This window comes from Simochromis diagramma, unplaced genomic scaffold (genome assembly GCF_900408965.1).
Source record: "Simochromis diagramma unplaced genomic scaffold, fSimDia1.1 OVJJ01000387.1, whole genome shotgun sequence".
NCBI classification, from domain to species: domain Eukaryota; kingdom Metazoa; phylum Chordata; class Actinopteri; order Cichliformes; family Cichlidae; genus Simochromis; species Simochromis diagramma.
In genome coordinates, this window is record NW_024387152.1 from 7,341,158 (window position 1) to 7,356,833 (window position 15,676).

Consider the following 15,676-nt stretch of genomic DNA (forward strand, 5'->3'; position numbering starts at 1 on the left):
GTAAGTTTATTTAAAAATAATAATAATAATAAAAAAAAATCAGCATTCAATTTGTCATTTAAACCCGGAACTACTACCCGATTAAGTTATCTGAAGAAATACAACCTTGTACGTACCTGATACCAACTAATTACAATTTGATGTTGGTTGTGACAATTACTGTGGGGTAGGTGCGGGTTTAAAGTAAGCAACTAGTGACATCTGGTGGTCAAAGACAAAACTGCACCATTCAAGACAGATCTCTTAGTCATGATAGTCTTTATAAACTTGGGCTTAATTAGAAATATGCATAATAATTTTAATAATAATTTGTTAAGAGGCTCAAATTTCTATTCTAATAATCACACTCCTCTAAGTTCTGAAGCTTCTCACTGCTCACCAAAACATTGACTCCTCCAAGCAGAAAACAAGAGCAAACAATTACTTTCAAATCTTTAATATCACAAAATATTCAAATTACGCACAATAACATCAATCTTAGAAAAATTTGTGTTATTTGCAAAAACTCTCAAAACCACATGGTGGGCCAATAAGATAAATTAGACCGACGTGTAAAATTACCTTAAAATCTTAAATATGTGACCGGGATTAAAAACAATCTCTAACATTTCAATTATTCTTTATTTAACCAACACATGCAGAGAAAAACAAAGAAAATGTGTTGGCAAAACCATCTCTGACATGAAAAATGAGTTTTTACATGTAATGAAATGAACAAACGATCCCATTCGCTCCCTGGATGCGGACGTTATTTCACATTTGAAATTTAAACTTTTCCAAATTACAAAAAAACAAAATAAACTTACAAAAAAAGTACTGCAAGCATGAGAAAGACAACTTCAAATATCAAATACCAAGCTGTGATGTCACAATCGAGGCAAGAATTCATGCCGCAAAATAAAAAAAAAATATATATACAAAGCAATAATCTCTGCTCTTCTTGTTGCTCACAAATATTAAAAAAATACACTGTTTGGATATTAATGACTTTGTATACTGGTTGTTTAAGTAACTGGATTAATGGCCCAACTACTGAACATCACTGTACCACTGGTCAGAAAACCCTCTAATATTTTCATGCATTTACATCATTTTTTCTTCCTTTTTTGTATAAATAGACAACTTTAATAGTTTGAATATGCTGAAATTTTTGTGAGAAAATTCATTGATATATATATTTTTTAGATCTCAGATTTCATGACGTACATTTATTCTATTTCTTTGCTCACAAACAGCAGCCACTCAGTGGTGTACACGAGGAAAATGGACGTGTTTACTCCTGCTTCCACTGCAGTCTGCAGGGTTTATGGGTACGTGCTGCAGTAGTCTTTTACTGCAAAAAACACCCGAGTTTATTTCATCTTCAACTTATTGACTGCAGCTTGGAAAAACATACTGGGGGGGGGGGGGGGGGGGGGTAGATGGGCCTAGAGGTAGTTTAAAGTTTTCAGCGTTAGTCTGGGTAAATGTAGCAACTCAGCTTGTTTGAAGCTATCAAAAGCACATTGGTTCCACCTGTTTAAGCATTTTACTGCTAAAAGGATCGAAAAGAAACAGAAATCGAAATTTGCTACTTTGGTTTTTCCTTTTTCTCTTAATACTCGAAACATAAATCACTTGCAGACCCCAAAAGGCTCTGTAGTAGCAGACTAAGATATCCCAAAATGCTGGTATCCCTAAAGGCTTTGCGATTGTCGCCTATTGCACATTCCCCTCCGAGAACATCCACGACTGCAAGATCAGCTGGTGGAGGAGAGATGACAGCACAAAGAAGGGGAAGGACGTAGACAAAGCAAGGGTAAGGAGACTTGTGGAAAAACCAAAGGTAGCAAAGGAGCTCGTTTCTGAGTCATAAACATATCACCGTCTGTAACATTATAAAAGCAGCTGAGAGGGATAGGTGATTAGTTTGAGTTCTTGGCTGCAAGTGCTTCTTCTCCAAACAATGATAGAAGTTATTCATCTTCACTGGACGAGAGCTTAAAACTTCCTCAACAAACGCCTGCCAAACACAAAACGCCTGGAATGGCTGCTCAGCATCTTCCTCAGCTTCAAAACGTAGAAGGAAAAAAAAACCAACAAAACGGGGGGAAAGATTGGTTCTGCTTAAACGCCACATAGCAAGATAGCTCAGGTCCCCAGCACAGAGGCCTTTCTCATCACAAGTAGTCGCAGTATAAGTGTGCTCGTGGTGAGAACACCAAACACGTGATGAGTAAGAGAAGCAGCACCTGTGATTCGTACAGCTGCAAAACTATCTGCCTGAGGGTCAGCGGGTTTGAGGTTCCCAAAGCTCCACTGTGGTTCTGTCCTCCAGAGAAAACAAAACAAAACAAAACAAAAACAAAACACCAACAGCTAAACTTTATCCAGCCATAAAGTTTGACCACATTCAGAAAGTTCAAAAGGAAAAAACAAAACAAACATACATCAAGATTTAACTGGGAAAATTTATCTCATTAGTCTTTCCCACAGTAGTTCTGCTTTTCATAGATTTTGACAAAAGATAGATCCAAAACGAGTATTCAGCATCAGGAACAGATGGTTAGACGGTGCGGTGCATGCTGTAATAACCTTTAGCACACAGACTAGTTTTGAAGGGTTTTTTGGTGAACAGTGTGTTGAAAACCTGTTTGCTCCACTTTTTTTTTTTTTTTTTTTATAACTTCTCCATTAATTGTGTGTATCTTTATTGATCCTGATGAGGTCGGAGCACTAAAAGAGTGGTGATGGATGAAGTAGGACTATAGTTTTACGTTGCCAAAGTCCTTGGATAAGCTCTGCAGGTAAGCATCATGAATGGCACCAAGGAAGTCTGGGTCATTCTAGAAAATCAGGGCAGGAAGAAGAAGAAGAAAAAAAAAGAAACTGCTTAAGTATGTGGATTTTGCAACCGTTAAACAGCATCAATGGTTTAATATAGCTTTCTGCAACCAGAATGGTCGCCCCCTGCTGGCTGTTAGAGAGAATGCATGGACAACAGCTTCACACATGAGAAAATGAGAAGAAAAAAAAGAAAGAGCTAATTTATTTTCTATATACGGTATATAATCCATATTAATATAATTCTACAAGACCATTCACATTGGGCACACACATGTTTATGTACACAGGAAGCACATTGTTGGTTATTTAGTTCTGGGAAGAACACCTAAGACTTCTGTGGGCGTCTCAGATCTGCCACTGTCTACACACTAAACAATTTTAGACAAGGTCCATTTTTAGTTCCATTGTATGTGTGGAAAAGGTATTTAAAGTTATACATAATGTTATAATACAGGGGTAATTAGTACTAGCTTGAACTTATCTCATGCTACGAAGTGCCGACAGTTTCTTTTATATGCTTCACGCTTCTACTTTACCTTAATGAGGTGTATCAGAGTCTCCTGTAGCTGTGCTTTACTGCAGGGGGCTGCTACAGGTTCTTTAGCTCCTCCAGAGGCTGAGGTGGGCTCAGTGGGTGCAGGGGGGACCATTGACGTTGCTGCCGGTGTCTTATTGAGGGACTGCTGGAAGGCACTGGGGGAAAGCAGCACAGAAACCCCTGATCCTGGAACAGCAAGACTTGGACTCATGGGGACAGCCTGAAAGAGGAAAGAAAAGCAAAAAATGAAATAAGATCAAACATACTGGATTCAAATTTACCAGAAAAAAAAAATAGCTGAACTCACAGATATTTGTTTAATCAGATTTGGAGACTGAGAGAAAACATCCACGTCCTTTCCGTGTTGGAGAAGGGGTTTTCCCATAGGCTCTCGGAAGCTGTGGGGTGGGACCAATGTGCTTGGCAGGAAGTTAGGTGCGAGGATGGGTTTGTGGTGGTCTGAATTTACAGAAGGTGCTGCCGGTTTGAGTGTGGCGAGGATGTCCTGACCCATATAGGATGTTTGAGCAGTTGGAGGTCCTGCGGTACCAGGAGGAGCAGCTGAAGGCACTATGAGTGGGGACACTGAGGAGTGTAGCTGGGGGTCTGACCTTTGGATCACTGACTGGAATACAGGACTTGGGTGTAGTGCATATGGAGCAGGGAGCAGACCGGGGGCTTGATTCCTCTGGTTGGAACCAGGGTCTTGGGCTGCATGTTGGTGAATGAGGAGAGTGCTTTGTGGAGGTGGAGCAGGATATGGTTGTTTGTGGACATAGGCAGCGGAGGGGTCACTGGAAACAGTGTTGCTCTGCGTGGGCATGGTTGGTAGAGAGGGGTCCTTAGGGAGAGACGAACCAAAGAGCTCCTCCACTGTGATCTGCTTTACCACGGGGTGAGAGCTCTGCTGGGTAAAGAAACAATTACCTCAAATACAGCGGAGCTCAAAAAAAATAATAAAAAAAAATCAAATAACAGAAAACGAATCAAAAACTATTTTGATCATGTATTAATCATTCAGGTTGTTTAATAAGTAAGATTATGAAAGTTTGTTGGAAGCTATACGATTATCATATTTTGACAACATAGTTGGCTGCAAGTTTTGTTTTTGCGTTGCTAATCAGCTGGAGCTTACACTCTGCTGCTCCTGGTGCTATTTTAGCTGTTTAAGCTGTCGTCATCATTGAGCTTTACAAACAGCAAACAGTGTAAGCAGAGGCTTTTTTGGGCAACTATTGGGATTTTAATGCAAAAACAAAAAACTGGCTAATGGGATGAAAAGAAGACTTTTCTGTAAAAATTACAATCCTTAGACCTGGTAAACATGGAGATGACACAGCTCCACTGCTTGTGATAAATATCTTAGAAATGTATCAGGAAACACAGGCTATAATATATCCAAATATAATAATGGTATATGATTGATTCACAACATGGCCCATTTCCCTTTCCATTTAGTTAACATTGATTGCCCCATATGTTCAGTTCATCTTAGCCCCGCATGCAAACCCTGCAGAAAACACAAGCAGCACTCATGGCTGTGACATAAATTGAAGGCACGTATTTGGGTGTCTGTTTGCAATGTTCCTTGCAGCATTCTCTGCTGCCAAATGCTAACTATGTATGGAGTGACAAGGATAAAAACCTGCCCCTTCTAACTGTCCTCCTCCACACTTTCTATGTGTAGGAGTGACAAGAATGACAAAGCTTTAAACATTTAAAGATAAATGAAAATTGGAGCTCAAATCATTGCTTTGTGTGTGTGTGTTGTACCTTTTCAGGCTGCGGTGTGATGTGGGGATCTGTAGTGCTGACAGCTGCTTTTGCTGTCTGTTCAATGGACACATCTGTTTCACCTCCTTGGGACTGCAATTATTGCACAAACATAAAAACATTAGATTATATTGAACTGTTCTCTCCATCTTAAACTGACAACTCCACACCTGAAAAAGACCCAGGTCATTTACCACTGTAATAACTTATATGGATATTCACACAACTTTGTTTTTGTTGTCAAAATTTCCACAAATTAGGGCTCAAATCCTGTCAAACACTATAGTTATACATCAGGTGATCATACTCGTGTGATAACATAAGTCAGATGTTACGTTAACTGCGTGTTTGCCGCCTCACCCTCTGGTATTCTTCCTTGGCTTTGCTGAGCAGCTCCAAGATATCGATGCTGCGGGGTTCTGCGACTCCATTGGTTCTCCCTGGCTCTGCCCTCTCAGGTGACTTTTTCTGGGCATGGTCTGCTTCTTGTTTCACAATCCTGGCACAGAGTTAAAGCATGACATATTGCCTGCACACATAACTGTTGTTTGCTTTGTCAGATATAGTACTGATGATGTTGGGGTCAGAGCTAATATACTGAACAACCTTATTTTGTTTTTGTTTTTTAAAGTGAAATTACTCAAATTATACAAACCATGCAACGAAAACCAAAATATGAACTAGACAATCCAGGCCCTTACAAATTGCATCTTTGCTTCACAAGAGCACAATGCTGGCACAAATCAACAGATTTCCTAAGTGGGCCAATCGTTGCACAGCTCATTTGCACCATGATCACGGTTTATTTTGATAATTGTCATTAACCTGCTCGCACCCTGACTCATCCCTATGCCTGACTGGCTGAAAGTCAGAAGAAGCAAAGTGTCTGGCTCTTTATTTTGATCTATTAGTTGAGTTGGGAGCTGGGACTCACCAGCAGAACCACTTTTATTCTGAATTTTATTTGAAATGGGAAAGCAGAAATCCTAAGTTCTGAGATGGAATGCCTCCTCAAGTTGGATTTCTCACTGAGAATAATCAGAAAAGCCCCACCAACCCTGACTTTACAATCCAAGATGGTGGCAGTAAGCGTAAACAATAGCAAAACATTAAAACGTCATTTCTACTGTTGGCCTTGGAACGGTTCGCAGCCGAGTGTGAAGCGGTGGGAATGAGAATCAGCACCTCCAAATCTGAGGCCATGGTCTCAGCCGGAAAAGGGTGGAGTGCCCACTCTGGGTCCGGGACGAGAACCTGCTCCAAGTGGAGGAGTTTAAGTATCTCAGGGTCTTGTTCACAAGTGATAGGAGAAGGGAGCGGGAGATCGACAGATGGATTGGTGCAGCGGCTGCAGTGATGCGGACGCTGTACCGGTCTGTTGTGGTGAAGAGGGAGCTGAGTGTAAAAGCGAAGCTCTCAATTTACCGGTCGATCTACGTCCCTACCCTCACCTATGGCCACGAGCTGTGGGGAGTGACTGAAAGAACGAGATCGCGGATACAAGCGGCAGAAATGGGCTTCCTCCGAAGGGTGGCTGGCCTCTCCCTTAGAGATAGAGTGAGAAGTTCGGCCATTCGGGAGGGGCTCAGAGTAGAGCCGCTGCTCCTCCACATCGAAAGGAGCCAGCTGAGGTGGTTCGGGCATCTGTCAAGGATGCCTCCTGGGCGAGGTTTTCCGGGCATGTCCCACTGGGAGGAGGCCCAGAGGCAGACCCAGGATACGCTGGAGAGATTATATCTCTCGGCTGGCCTGGGAATGCCTTGGTGTTCCCCCAGATAAGCTGGAGGAGGTGGCTGGGGAGAGGGAGGTCTGGGCTTCTCTGCTTGGGCAGCTGCCCCCGCGACCCGGCCCCGGATAAGCGGAAGAAAATGGATGGATGGATACTACTGTTGCGTATGTGTGACCTGCTAAATAAGCCGTACATTATATTGCTAGTGATGAATGAAAAGCTCTACAATGCTCCCGAGCAAAACAAAGTCTGTTTTTCCTCGATTTTTTTCACTTTACTGCACCGTAGTCAACTTGGGAGTGACGTGATTGCTCCTTTTACCTTGCAAGATGGAGATGGCAGTCTTACTTTTAAGGTGGAGCCTGAATCTTACATCCCGCTGCATGGTTGGTTCATGGTCCGATTTGCTTTTCATGGGGCTCCTATATTTTTGTTTAATTTGAATTATTCTGTATTAAAAACTCCTTACACTGCATCAACTTTATGGCATCTTATATGTGGAGTTGTTCAAACCCTGCATTTAGTGAACATAACAGACCTCCACATTTCCAGAAAGTACACATTGTAATTCAATTTGGAAATACAAATCAAACTTGATAAGTGGAAAAAACAGACAAACGTAAAGCCTTGCCCAATTTCATCCACTTCATCCATCAAATGTCTGGCTACTTACTTGACCATGAGCTGAGCGATGCGTTGACAATCCTTCTTGTCATAGAACCAAATACTATAGATACCCACTGTTAAAAACACAGACACAAATAATGCATTTAATAACACTGACAGCAGACACCAGTTTATACAAAACTCTTTAAAACAAACCCAACCCTTCATAAATACAGCTAAAGTAACTATATGATTTTTAAGTCTTTTTAAGATTATTAATTTAGTCAGCTTTGTGACTTAACATAATTGAGCCATCCAAGAAAACACTGAAAACAACACTAAATGAGTACTGTACATGACTGCACATTAGTGGACCTTAGGATCAATGAGAATCTGACAGTCCAAAGCAGTGAAGTTACAAAACAATCAAACACAAAAAGGAGAAGTTCATCTGTGGAGAGCTAACACAGCATTCACCGACACCAAACGGAAAACAAGCAAACTGCACATTTGCAGTTTCTGATGAAAAACAATAATTTTATATGAAGCTGCTCATGCTTTGTGTGTGTCTATGTGATGAAACACTGGTGTATTCAAGTTCCCTCTAAAGCCTGAGGTAACCTAGCAACCCAAGTGCTTGCCTCCCTGGAGCATCCCCTGCTACCAACGGGAACACAAAGTGTTGTAAACAGGTGTATGCACAAGTCCAAGTACACACCCCAGCAACAGACATCTGAAACTTTGAGCGCACGCATCAGCCTGCAGAAGAGATTTCAAACACACTTGGAGCAGCATTAACATCCCTCTGAAGAATCCATCCTCTCCGTGTTCGACTCTATGCTCTTCAAACAATCATCTTTCAGCAATATCAGCCTTCATTATTTTTAATTGGAGAGAGGAGTCTCAGGAGCATCATCTACATCCTGCTCTCACTTTCTCTCACAAACCTGAACTCTACCTAGAGAGCAATCACAAACAGCAAAACAGACTTCAGGCAGAGAACAAACAAAGGCTCCTCAGCCCGTAACTTATCTTACTGAAAAGCTCAAATGGGCAGTGCAAACCTTCGTGTGGAACAAATGATCAAAGACCGTTTACTCTGACCCGCCTTACAGTGACCATCAGCTGTCAGACGAGCATCTTCACAGCCTGAGGAACACCTTCAACCACTTTATCTGCCTGCAACCTAACACACTTTGAGGAATTAAAATGAAAACAGCAGCACTCTGACTCCTGTGAAGCACCTGGAAAAGCTTCTGACTTGGATATCAACAAAAACATTACATCATGTCTTCCATACCAGGCAGGCTGATAGGCAAGCCGAGTCCTAAAGGGGAGCAGTCCACTCTGACGCTGAGCCTGGCCATGTTATTTTTTCTCATTAGCAAACAAATGGGAAAACAATCCAACTCCTTGTTCATTGCCTTAATGAAACTTCTGTTCAGACTTTTGATAGATTACCTCGATGGGAGCACTGTCAGTTATTTTCTGAGGATTTGAGGATTTATTTCCAGCCTTTTCATCTGATCCTACTCCCTGCTGAACTCATAACGCTAAACGATTTCACTGGAATAAGCCATCAGGAAAAAACACAGCAGGCATAAAAATATTTATATAATAGAAGCCTAATTCACCCCTTAGAGCCAAAAGTTTTTTTGTTTGTTGGTCCAATACAGAATGAAAACTGTGGCCACACAAAGCTGAATACTGTGTGGTTTGACAGACCAGTCTGAGGCCATGAATGACAAGGTCTTCCTCCTTGATTCTCCAAGATACAAGAAGGACTTCAAGCAAAAGGGAGAAGAGCTGTTCCAGAGAACACTGGGAAAGTGTCTGTCCAGCATTTTCAAAGGTACTAATGTGTTCTGGCATTATTGCTTTTGAGCAGGAAAAATTAAATAAAACCAATACAGCAAACAAACTTAACACAAAATCTATATGTAGAAAAACGCAGAAATTCTTTGAATACAACATTTTTCATTTTTTTCTAAAGTTCATGAAATAAAAACTAAGAGTGCGGTAACATTTAGATAAAGGTCAAAAGTTTACTGTCTGTTTGGATATTTACTTTTTTCAGTTAATTTGTGATTTTTCTTGCCCAAATTATCATCTCTTTTTGTCTAAAGCGGAGCCTTTCAAAGCTATGGTAAATGTTTCTCTTCACACTACCTTTTGTGATACAGCGCTATATTATGGGAGAAACATTGTACTTGAGAAATATTATGTAGCTGAGAAACATTGGCTGATATTCTGGGATGGTGGTCATTTTTTGTTCCCTCAAACCTTGAGAAGCTGTGAAGTACTGCAGCACATCTGATTTCAGTCCAAGCATACACAGAAATATGAATCTCCTGCACATGACATCTGCAGTTTCTGTGTAACTGGACTACAAAACACTCACAGTTGCCATTTCTGTAGAGCAAGAATGGATCCTGTAGCTGAAACTCCAGGTCTTTATTGATTGGCTCTACAAGGTTCTCTGTGCTCAGTCGATTCATGATGGTGAAGCCATGGTGAGGGGACGCAGACCTTTCAGGGACAAAAAACACAAAACATCACCTCACTGATATAACATATCTCTGTGTTGATTAGTTTAGTCATCCATGAATGATTTTTTATGACAAAGAATTAACACATTTAGAAAAAAAAAGTTCACTGATTTTCAGATTAGTTTGGCCTCTTCATCCCATTTTTCAAACCCTGGCTGCTGCTCTCTGGCCATGTGGTATGTGGTCGCCTAAACTGGCACAGATCTCATTGTCTTTGATCACTACCCAGTGCTCCTGATAATGGCTGAAGGTAGGGATGTAAGATTGAAAGTTTCCCTTTAGGACTCTGCTCTTTCTTTACCACCGCTGATCTGTAAACCATCTGCATCGCTGCAGATGTGGCCCCGATCAGTCCGTCAACTTCATGCTCCCCTCAATTGTGTACAAGATCCAAACAGCAAATAATCCCTTACCTGGAGGGAGCACTTCACCCTTTTCTAGCTGAGAACCATGGCCTCAGGCTTGGAGGTAGGTTGGAGGATTCTCGTATATTGTAAATGAGAATTTCAGAGAATTACATAATTCTCAATTTTGTGAAAGATATTCATATTAATCAATAACCAATTAAATCGGTTGCTAACATTTCGTTATTTTCAAATGAATATATGAACAGCCCTCAAAACAACGATGCGTGTTAAAGCTGTTTATCAAACAAGTCTTTACACTTCAAGTGGAATTAATTACTAAAACTTTTACTTATTATTTTCCTGTTTAAACAGGGTGTGATTTTCGTTCTGTGAGCGGACAAAAATCACATGCAATCTAATTCGTGTTTGTTTACAAAGACTGAGGCCTGCACACGTGCGTAGAACACGTCAAATGACAGCGCGTGAAACGTAAGAACAGGTAAACAAGCCCTCGCGGTCAACGCGTTACATTCCTATAAAAGCCTCACGTGCTTACCTTGCATAAACAAACAGGGTGCCCTCGATTTCAGTCTTCTCCTGTAAAATAAAAAGTGAAGGTGTGAGTCAGAAACGATAAACATGCTGAATAATAGCAAAGGACGCTGTTAGCACAACTATAGCTAGCGCATAAAAGATTACGCTTATTGGTATTTAAAAAATAAATAAATAAAAAATTATCAAAATGACAGTGGTGGCAAAACACAATGTGTGTAAGCATTACCTGGATAAAGTTCACTTCCGCAAATATCATCAAATTTCTTTGTATTTTTGTGTTTATACAGAACAGCTAGCATGCTAAGTCAAATAGCTTTGACGGCTTTCCGCAAAGTCACGTTACTTACAAACTTACCCACTCATTCGCCTTGGAGTTGAAGTTATATAGAGCCACCTGGCCGGTAACATCGAGCAATTTGTTTATGTATGGATCTTGCCTCTGTAGAGCAGCTAAGCTCATCATATGTCCAGCGTTTACGGTCTCCATTTTGGATATGATTGTTGCTCCCACACGGACGGAATTCAGCAGACACATATAACTTCCGCTGTCCCCGGAAACCACGGCTCTTTAAAAAAGTTTCCGAGGCACTGATTTTTTCCGCATATTAATTCGAACTGTAATTGTGGTCAGTCGCATTTAGCTAGAACTAGAGAGTGCTTAAATACAAAATGTTTCTAGGAAAAAAACTCTGGTGACTCTTTTGAGCTTCAAAGTCGATCAAATAATAATAATAATAATAATAATAACTTATAATAATAATAATAACTTATGATAATCGTGGCATGATGAGATATTTACGATAGGATATAATTTCCAAATAGTAAAACCTATTTGAGGAAAACCAGTTAAAGAAAAACGATATTTATAGCTGTGTGTTTTAATTCGGAACCTCTGTGACACTTTACGTTTACTTTAGTTTATGTTCTTTATTTGAAATCGCACTCATCTATAGTCACGTTAAATCCTAACTTTGCTCGAAATGGCAGACTGATAGTGAAAAGTTAAAACGCCCCTGTGTCCTGGCGTGACCTTTTTGTGCTTATTGTAATTATTTGGACATAATACTTTAAACCCATTGCGTGCATAGTGGGATTGTGCAGGATTGCTGTCCGGACCGAGCTGCATCTGCCTCCCTCACCTGCAGTTTATGGAACAGTGGAGCAGGATTATAATCTGAGGATTACGCGCCACCGTGAAACTTTATCCCGCAGGCTCAGGTAATCCAATCACGGGTAACCTTCCAGCACCGCTCTAACAACCCATTTCCTCTCGAATCTTCGCGGAGAGAGGACAGAAAAAAGCGCAATGAGGCCCCCGAGAAGAGCCAGGTGATCTAATGCCGTTAATCATAAGGGCAAGACCCCTGCGGGGTAAGTCCGAGCGTTTAACTCTTCATATGGATAGGATAGGATAAGATAGGGACATGGTATTCATCCTCAAATACAGAAATTTCCCTCTTAAGGGAAAGTATAGTTGTCACCATTTGTTTCTAGCAGATTTATCACTGTTCCGACTGGTTTCTTTTGTGTAGTCACGTGTCTCATGACCTTCATTGCAGCACTTAACCGAATCGTAAAGAATAAACAGATTCGGAGGTTTTGAAACCCGTGGATAGTTTTAAAGCAGAGACAGTCCGAGGTACACGGCTGTACTTTAAACGACCTTTAATTACAGCCTTGCAGCAGTTTTTAATTTAGGATCACACAATATATATAGTGAGATAGATATACATTTCTCCCTGTCTTCGTTGCTCTCTGATGTCATCGCACGACTTAATTCTCCAGTCAGCTGATTTGTTTTTAGAGGGGTTTTTTTAAAGCAACATCTGGCGTCTAGAGTTAAAAATATTTAAATGTTTACGTTGAGATGATCTCATTCGCTCTTTGCAAGTTTCCCAATAAGCGGCAACAGGTGCATTTCCAGTTGGTGGGCGCGCGTGATTTCAGCACAGTGGAGCCCACGCGATTGCTCCAACTTGTGTCAGTCCGTCCCCAGCCACAGAGAGGATAATTGACAGCACTGGATTGACTACCCCTGCCAGCGCGTCCTCTCGGATACGCCGTGAATCTGCAGGCAGGCACCCGGATGTGGCGAAAATGTTTGGCGCTCCTCTCAGGGTCTGCGCTCGGAAAACATTTTATGATTCAGGTTAAAGGCTCTGTTCAGGTTTCGCGCCTTCGACACATTCGGACGGTTTTTCCAACGATGAGTTGGATTTAAAACGGATCTTTTCGATGTGGATTCGAGGATGCAAGAAGCAGATGAACAGTCTGAAGGTAAAAAAACAAAACCTAAAACGTGCGTGTGGAAGCGCAGGAGGAGAGTTGGAGCGCAGCAGAGAGAGAGGGAGAGGGGGCGAGAGCGCTCGTTTGGTTTATTCTCTGGATGTCTGATTAATCCGTGTGATTATATGCTCTGAGTCGTTGCTGCTGCTGACATGTTTTTTCCCCTCCTCAACTTATTCCAGTGCAGGGATTGCGTATTAACACTGTAAGCGCTTGTAGGCTACATTATTGTGATAACATCAGTAATCAGATCCACTGGGAAGCGAGTTGAGGCTAGTTCTCCGAAAAATGGTTGACTATAACGGTCATTCTGAAACCATGTGACAGGATGCTTTGAATATATTCGCTCTGCAGAACAAGCTGCGAGACGCTAAATGAACTTTTTTAAGTAAATTCCTTCTCTTCTAAGTTTTTCTTTTAGAGTTTAGAAGCTGTCCAAACAAAAGCAGCAAAACTCGACCACAGCAACAGTCAACAGCTGTTTTCCAGCATCTTGTGACAGATGTGCGACATCCAGCAGAAGCGCTGGGTTAATTCCTTTTACATGTCGGACAGGCTGTGACTATTATTAACTAGCAGCGTGCACTTGTTCTGCTGCACCTGTGGCGGTGGTGTATCGCTGTATGAGGAGGGGTGGTGCTGAAATGTTTTGAATGCACCTCTCACCTGCGATCGCGCTGACATCAAGCGCAATTAAAGTGAAGTGATGTTTTGGATAGACTTCCCCGCATAATAAACTATCATGTTTTAACTATGAGCGTCGAGTCATCGTGACTATGATTTTGCACAGACGAACACAGAATATTGATGAAAAGTAATAAAATTAAGGAGCTTGCCTGAAATCTGATAAAGGAGCCAACTTTGTCTAATCATTACCTTTTAAAAGAAAAGCTTTATTCTTCTCAGATTTTGTGCCTCTCTCTCATATTGAACATGACCCACACAAATCGATTTCTCATTTCTTTTTTCTTTCTTTCTTTTTCTTTATGTGCTTAGTTGTGTGTTGGAGCTGTTTTTGCTGGATGACACGGCCAGTCTATAGCTGACAACACTCCCCGATGTGACTGTGCTATAGAGTTACAGTGTGCGACTGTGTCAAGGGCACTGACTTTTTAGCTCATGGTCTGCATTGATTTTAATGACTCTCTCTGTCTCTCCCATTCATGCAGGCTGTTCTGCTTTCTCTTTCTATAGCTGTCTTTTCTGGGCTCCTTTCAAGCCCGTCATCACCATAATTATAATCACCATAATCACCTCTTCTTCTTATTTTTCTGCCCATTTTATCTCTGGATGGGTTCTTTAAGGACAGTTAATTGCATATTAAACAAGTAAATGTACAAGGCAAGTTTAAATGTGAAGTAGTGATAATGTTGTCGACATTATATATGTATGTCCACTGCCATTAGGCTCCCAATAGAGTTTTGCAAAAAGCTGAAGTGAAATTCTAGCAGTTATCTTCAGTCACCTCATTCATTGGGAAAGCATGGTGATGTCCTTGTTTGAAAAGCACTTTAAAGACTGATTTTTAAGACCAAGACCAAGACTATGGGTATTATTTATGAGTCCTATAATGACAATATTATTTAAAAGTAATCTCATTTTATTGTCACAGCAGGTTGTGGATTACACCTTTATGTGACCAGCTGATCTTTTTTGTAGACTTCCATCACTTTGCCAACAGTGAAAATGCAAAGTGCTTTTTGATGGGCAAAAAATACAACATCCACGCTAATAACATGGCTGAAGGGTATTTTTCCCATCGCTTGTTCACTCTTATACTTTGAATTTATCAGCCATTATAAATGTCTCTGCCAATATATGGACTAATAGCTAAAATAGCCAATATATCAGAGACATATTGGCACAAATTGTATTTATAATTTTCTAAAAAAATGTAATGTTCCCCACATCCATCCCTAAGATTACGGGTACAAGACAGAAAAACCCCCAATTTGATATAATAACATAAACAGTATACATAATAGGGATGGGGGGGACTCGTTCTCCTTAACTCACCATCAGTTCATGAGTGTGCCATTATTATGTACATTAACAAGACAAAAACGGCGGCATTATGATAGCCATTAAGTGAAAGGCAGCCAGGTGGTTCTGAATCTTTCCAGAGAGTTGGCTCTACTGTACCTCAGTTTTTATAACACAACATAGAAAGCATTTCTCTAACCCAGATTTTAAAGAATGGAGTCTTGTCTTTTTGACAATCAAGAAAATACATCTGTGAGATGTTAAAGGAGCAAACACAATTGTCTTTGCTGGTGCTGCGGAAATTGTGACCTCCAAAGGCAGGAGAGCCACAAGATGGAGATATATGGAGATGCTACTGTGTTTTGTCTACACAAGAATGTCAGGGCCTCAAAAAATATTCTTCCGAAAACTGTTCAATGATTGGCTGTGGCAAAACATGTGAGCTGGAGTCGCTGGTTCTTGATGCAAGTGTAAACACGTTGAG

General features: G+C 40.9%; 2 protein-coding genes across 13 annotated transcripts in view; one reads left to right on the forward strand and one right to left on the reverse strand.

Moving 5' to 3' along the window:
• Positions 1-420: 420 nt before the first annotated feature.
• dcp1a (decapping mRNA 1A) lies at positions 421-11,471 on the reverse strand. Of its 2 annotated transcripts, none has more exons than XM_040047863.1 (9): positions 11,279-11,471; positions 10,925-10,965; positions 9,874-10,001; positions 7,540-7,606; positions 5,498-5,636; positions 5,138-5,230; positions 3,672-4,271; positions 3,363-3,584; positions 421-2,825 (listed from the first exon to the last, which is right to left on the reverse strand). In XM_040047863.1, exons 1-9 carry the CDS (start codon positions 11,456-11,458, stop codon positions 2,745-2,747), a joined length of 1,551 nt encoding a protein of 516 aa, XP_039903797.1. In that variant the 5' UTR covers positions 11,459-11,471; the 3' UTR covers positions 421-2,744. The 2 variants fall into 2 exon arrangements, with proteins under 2 accessions (XP_039903797.1, XP_039903798.1); XM_040047864.1 differs by having other exon boundaries at positions 3,672-4,268; positions 11,279-11,470.
• A 364-nt stretch (positions 11,472-11,835) lies between these two features.
• The window catches only part of cacna1db (calcium channel, voltage-dependent, L type, alpha 1D subunit, b), a 99,712-nt gene continuing 95,871 nt past the window's right edge, over positions 11,836-15,676 (forward strand). For 4 of the 11 annotated variants that reach the window (XM_040047543.1, XM_040047544.1, XM_040047545.1 and 1 more), the window contains exon 1: positions 11,837-12,294. In XM_040047543.1, the coding sequence (XP_039903477.1) occupies positions 12,261-12,294 (34 nt within the window). In that variant the 5' untranslated portion in view covers positions 11,837-12,260. Of the gene's footprint in view, positions 12,295-12,321; positions 13,201-15,676 lie in introns of those variants that run through there. The other 7 variants (XM_040047540.1, XM_040047541.1, XM_040047542.1 and 4 more) reach the window with 3 other exon arrangements.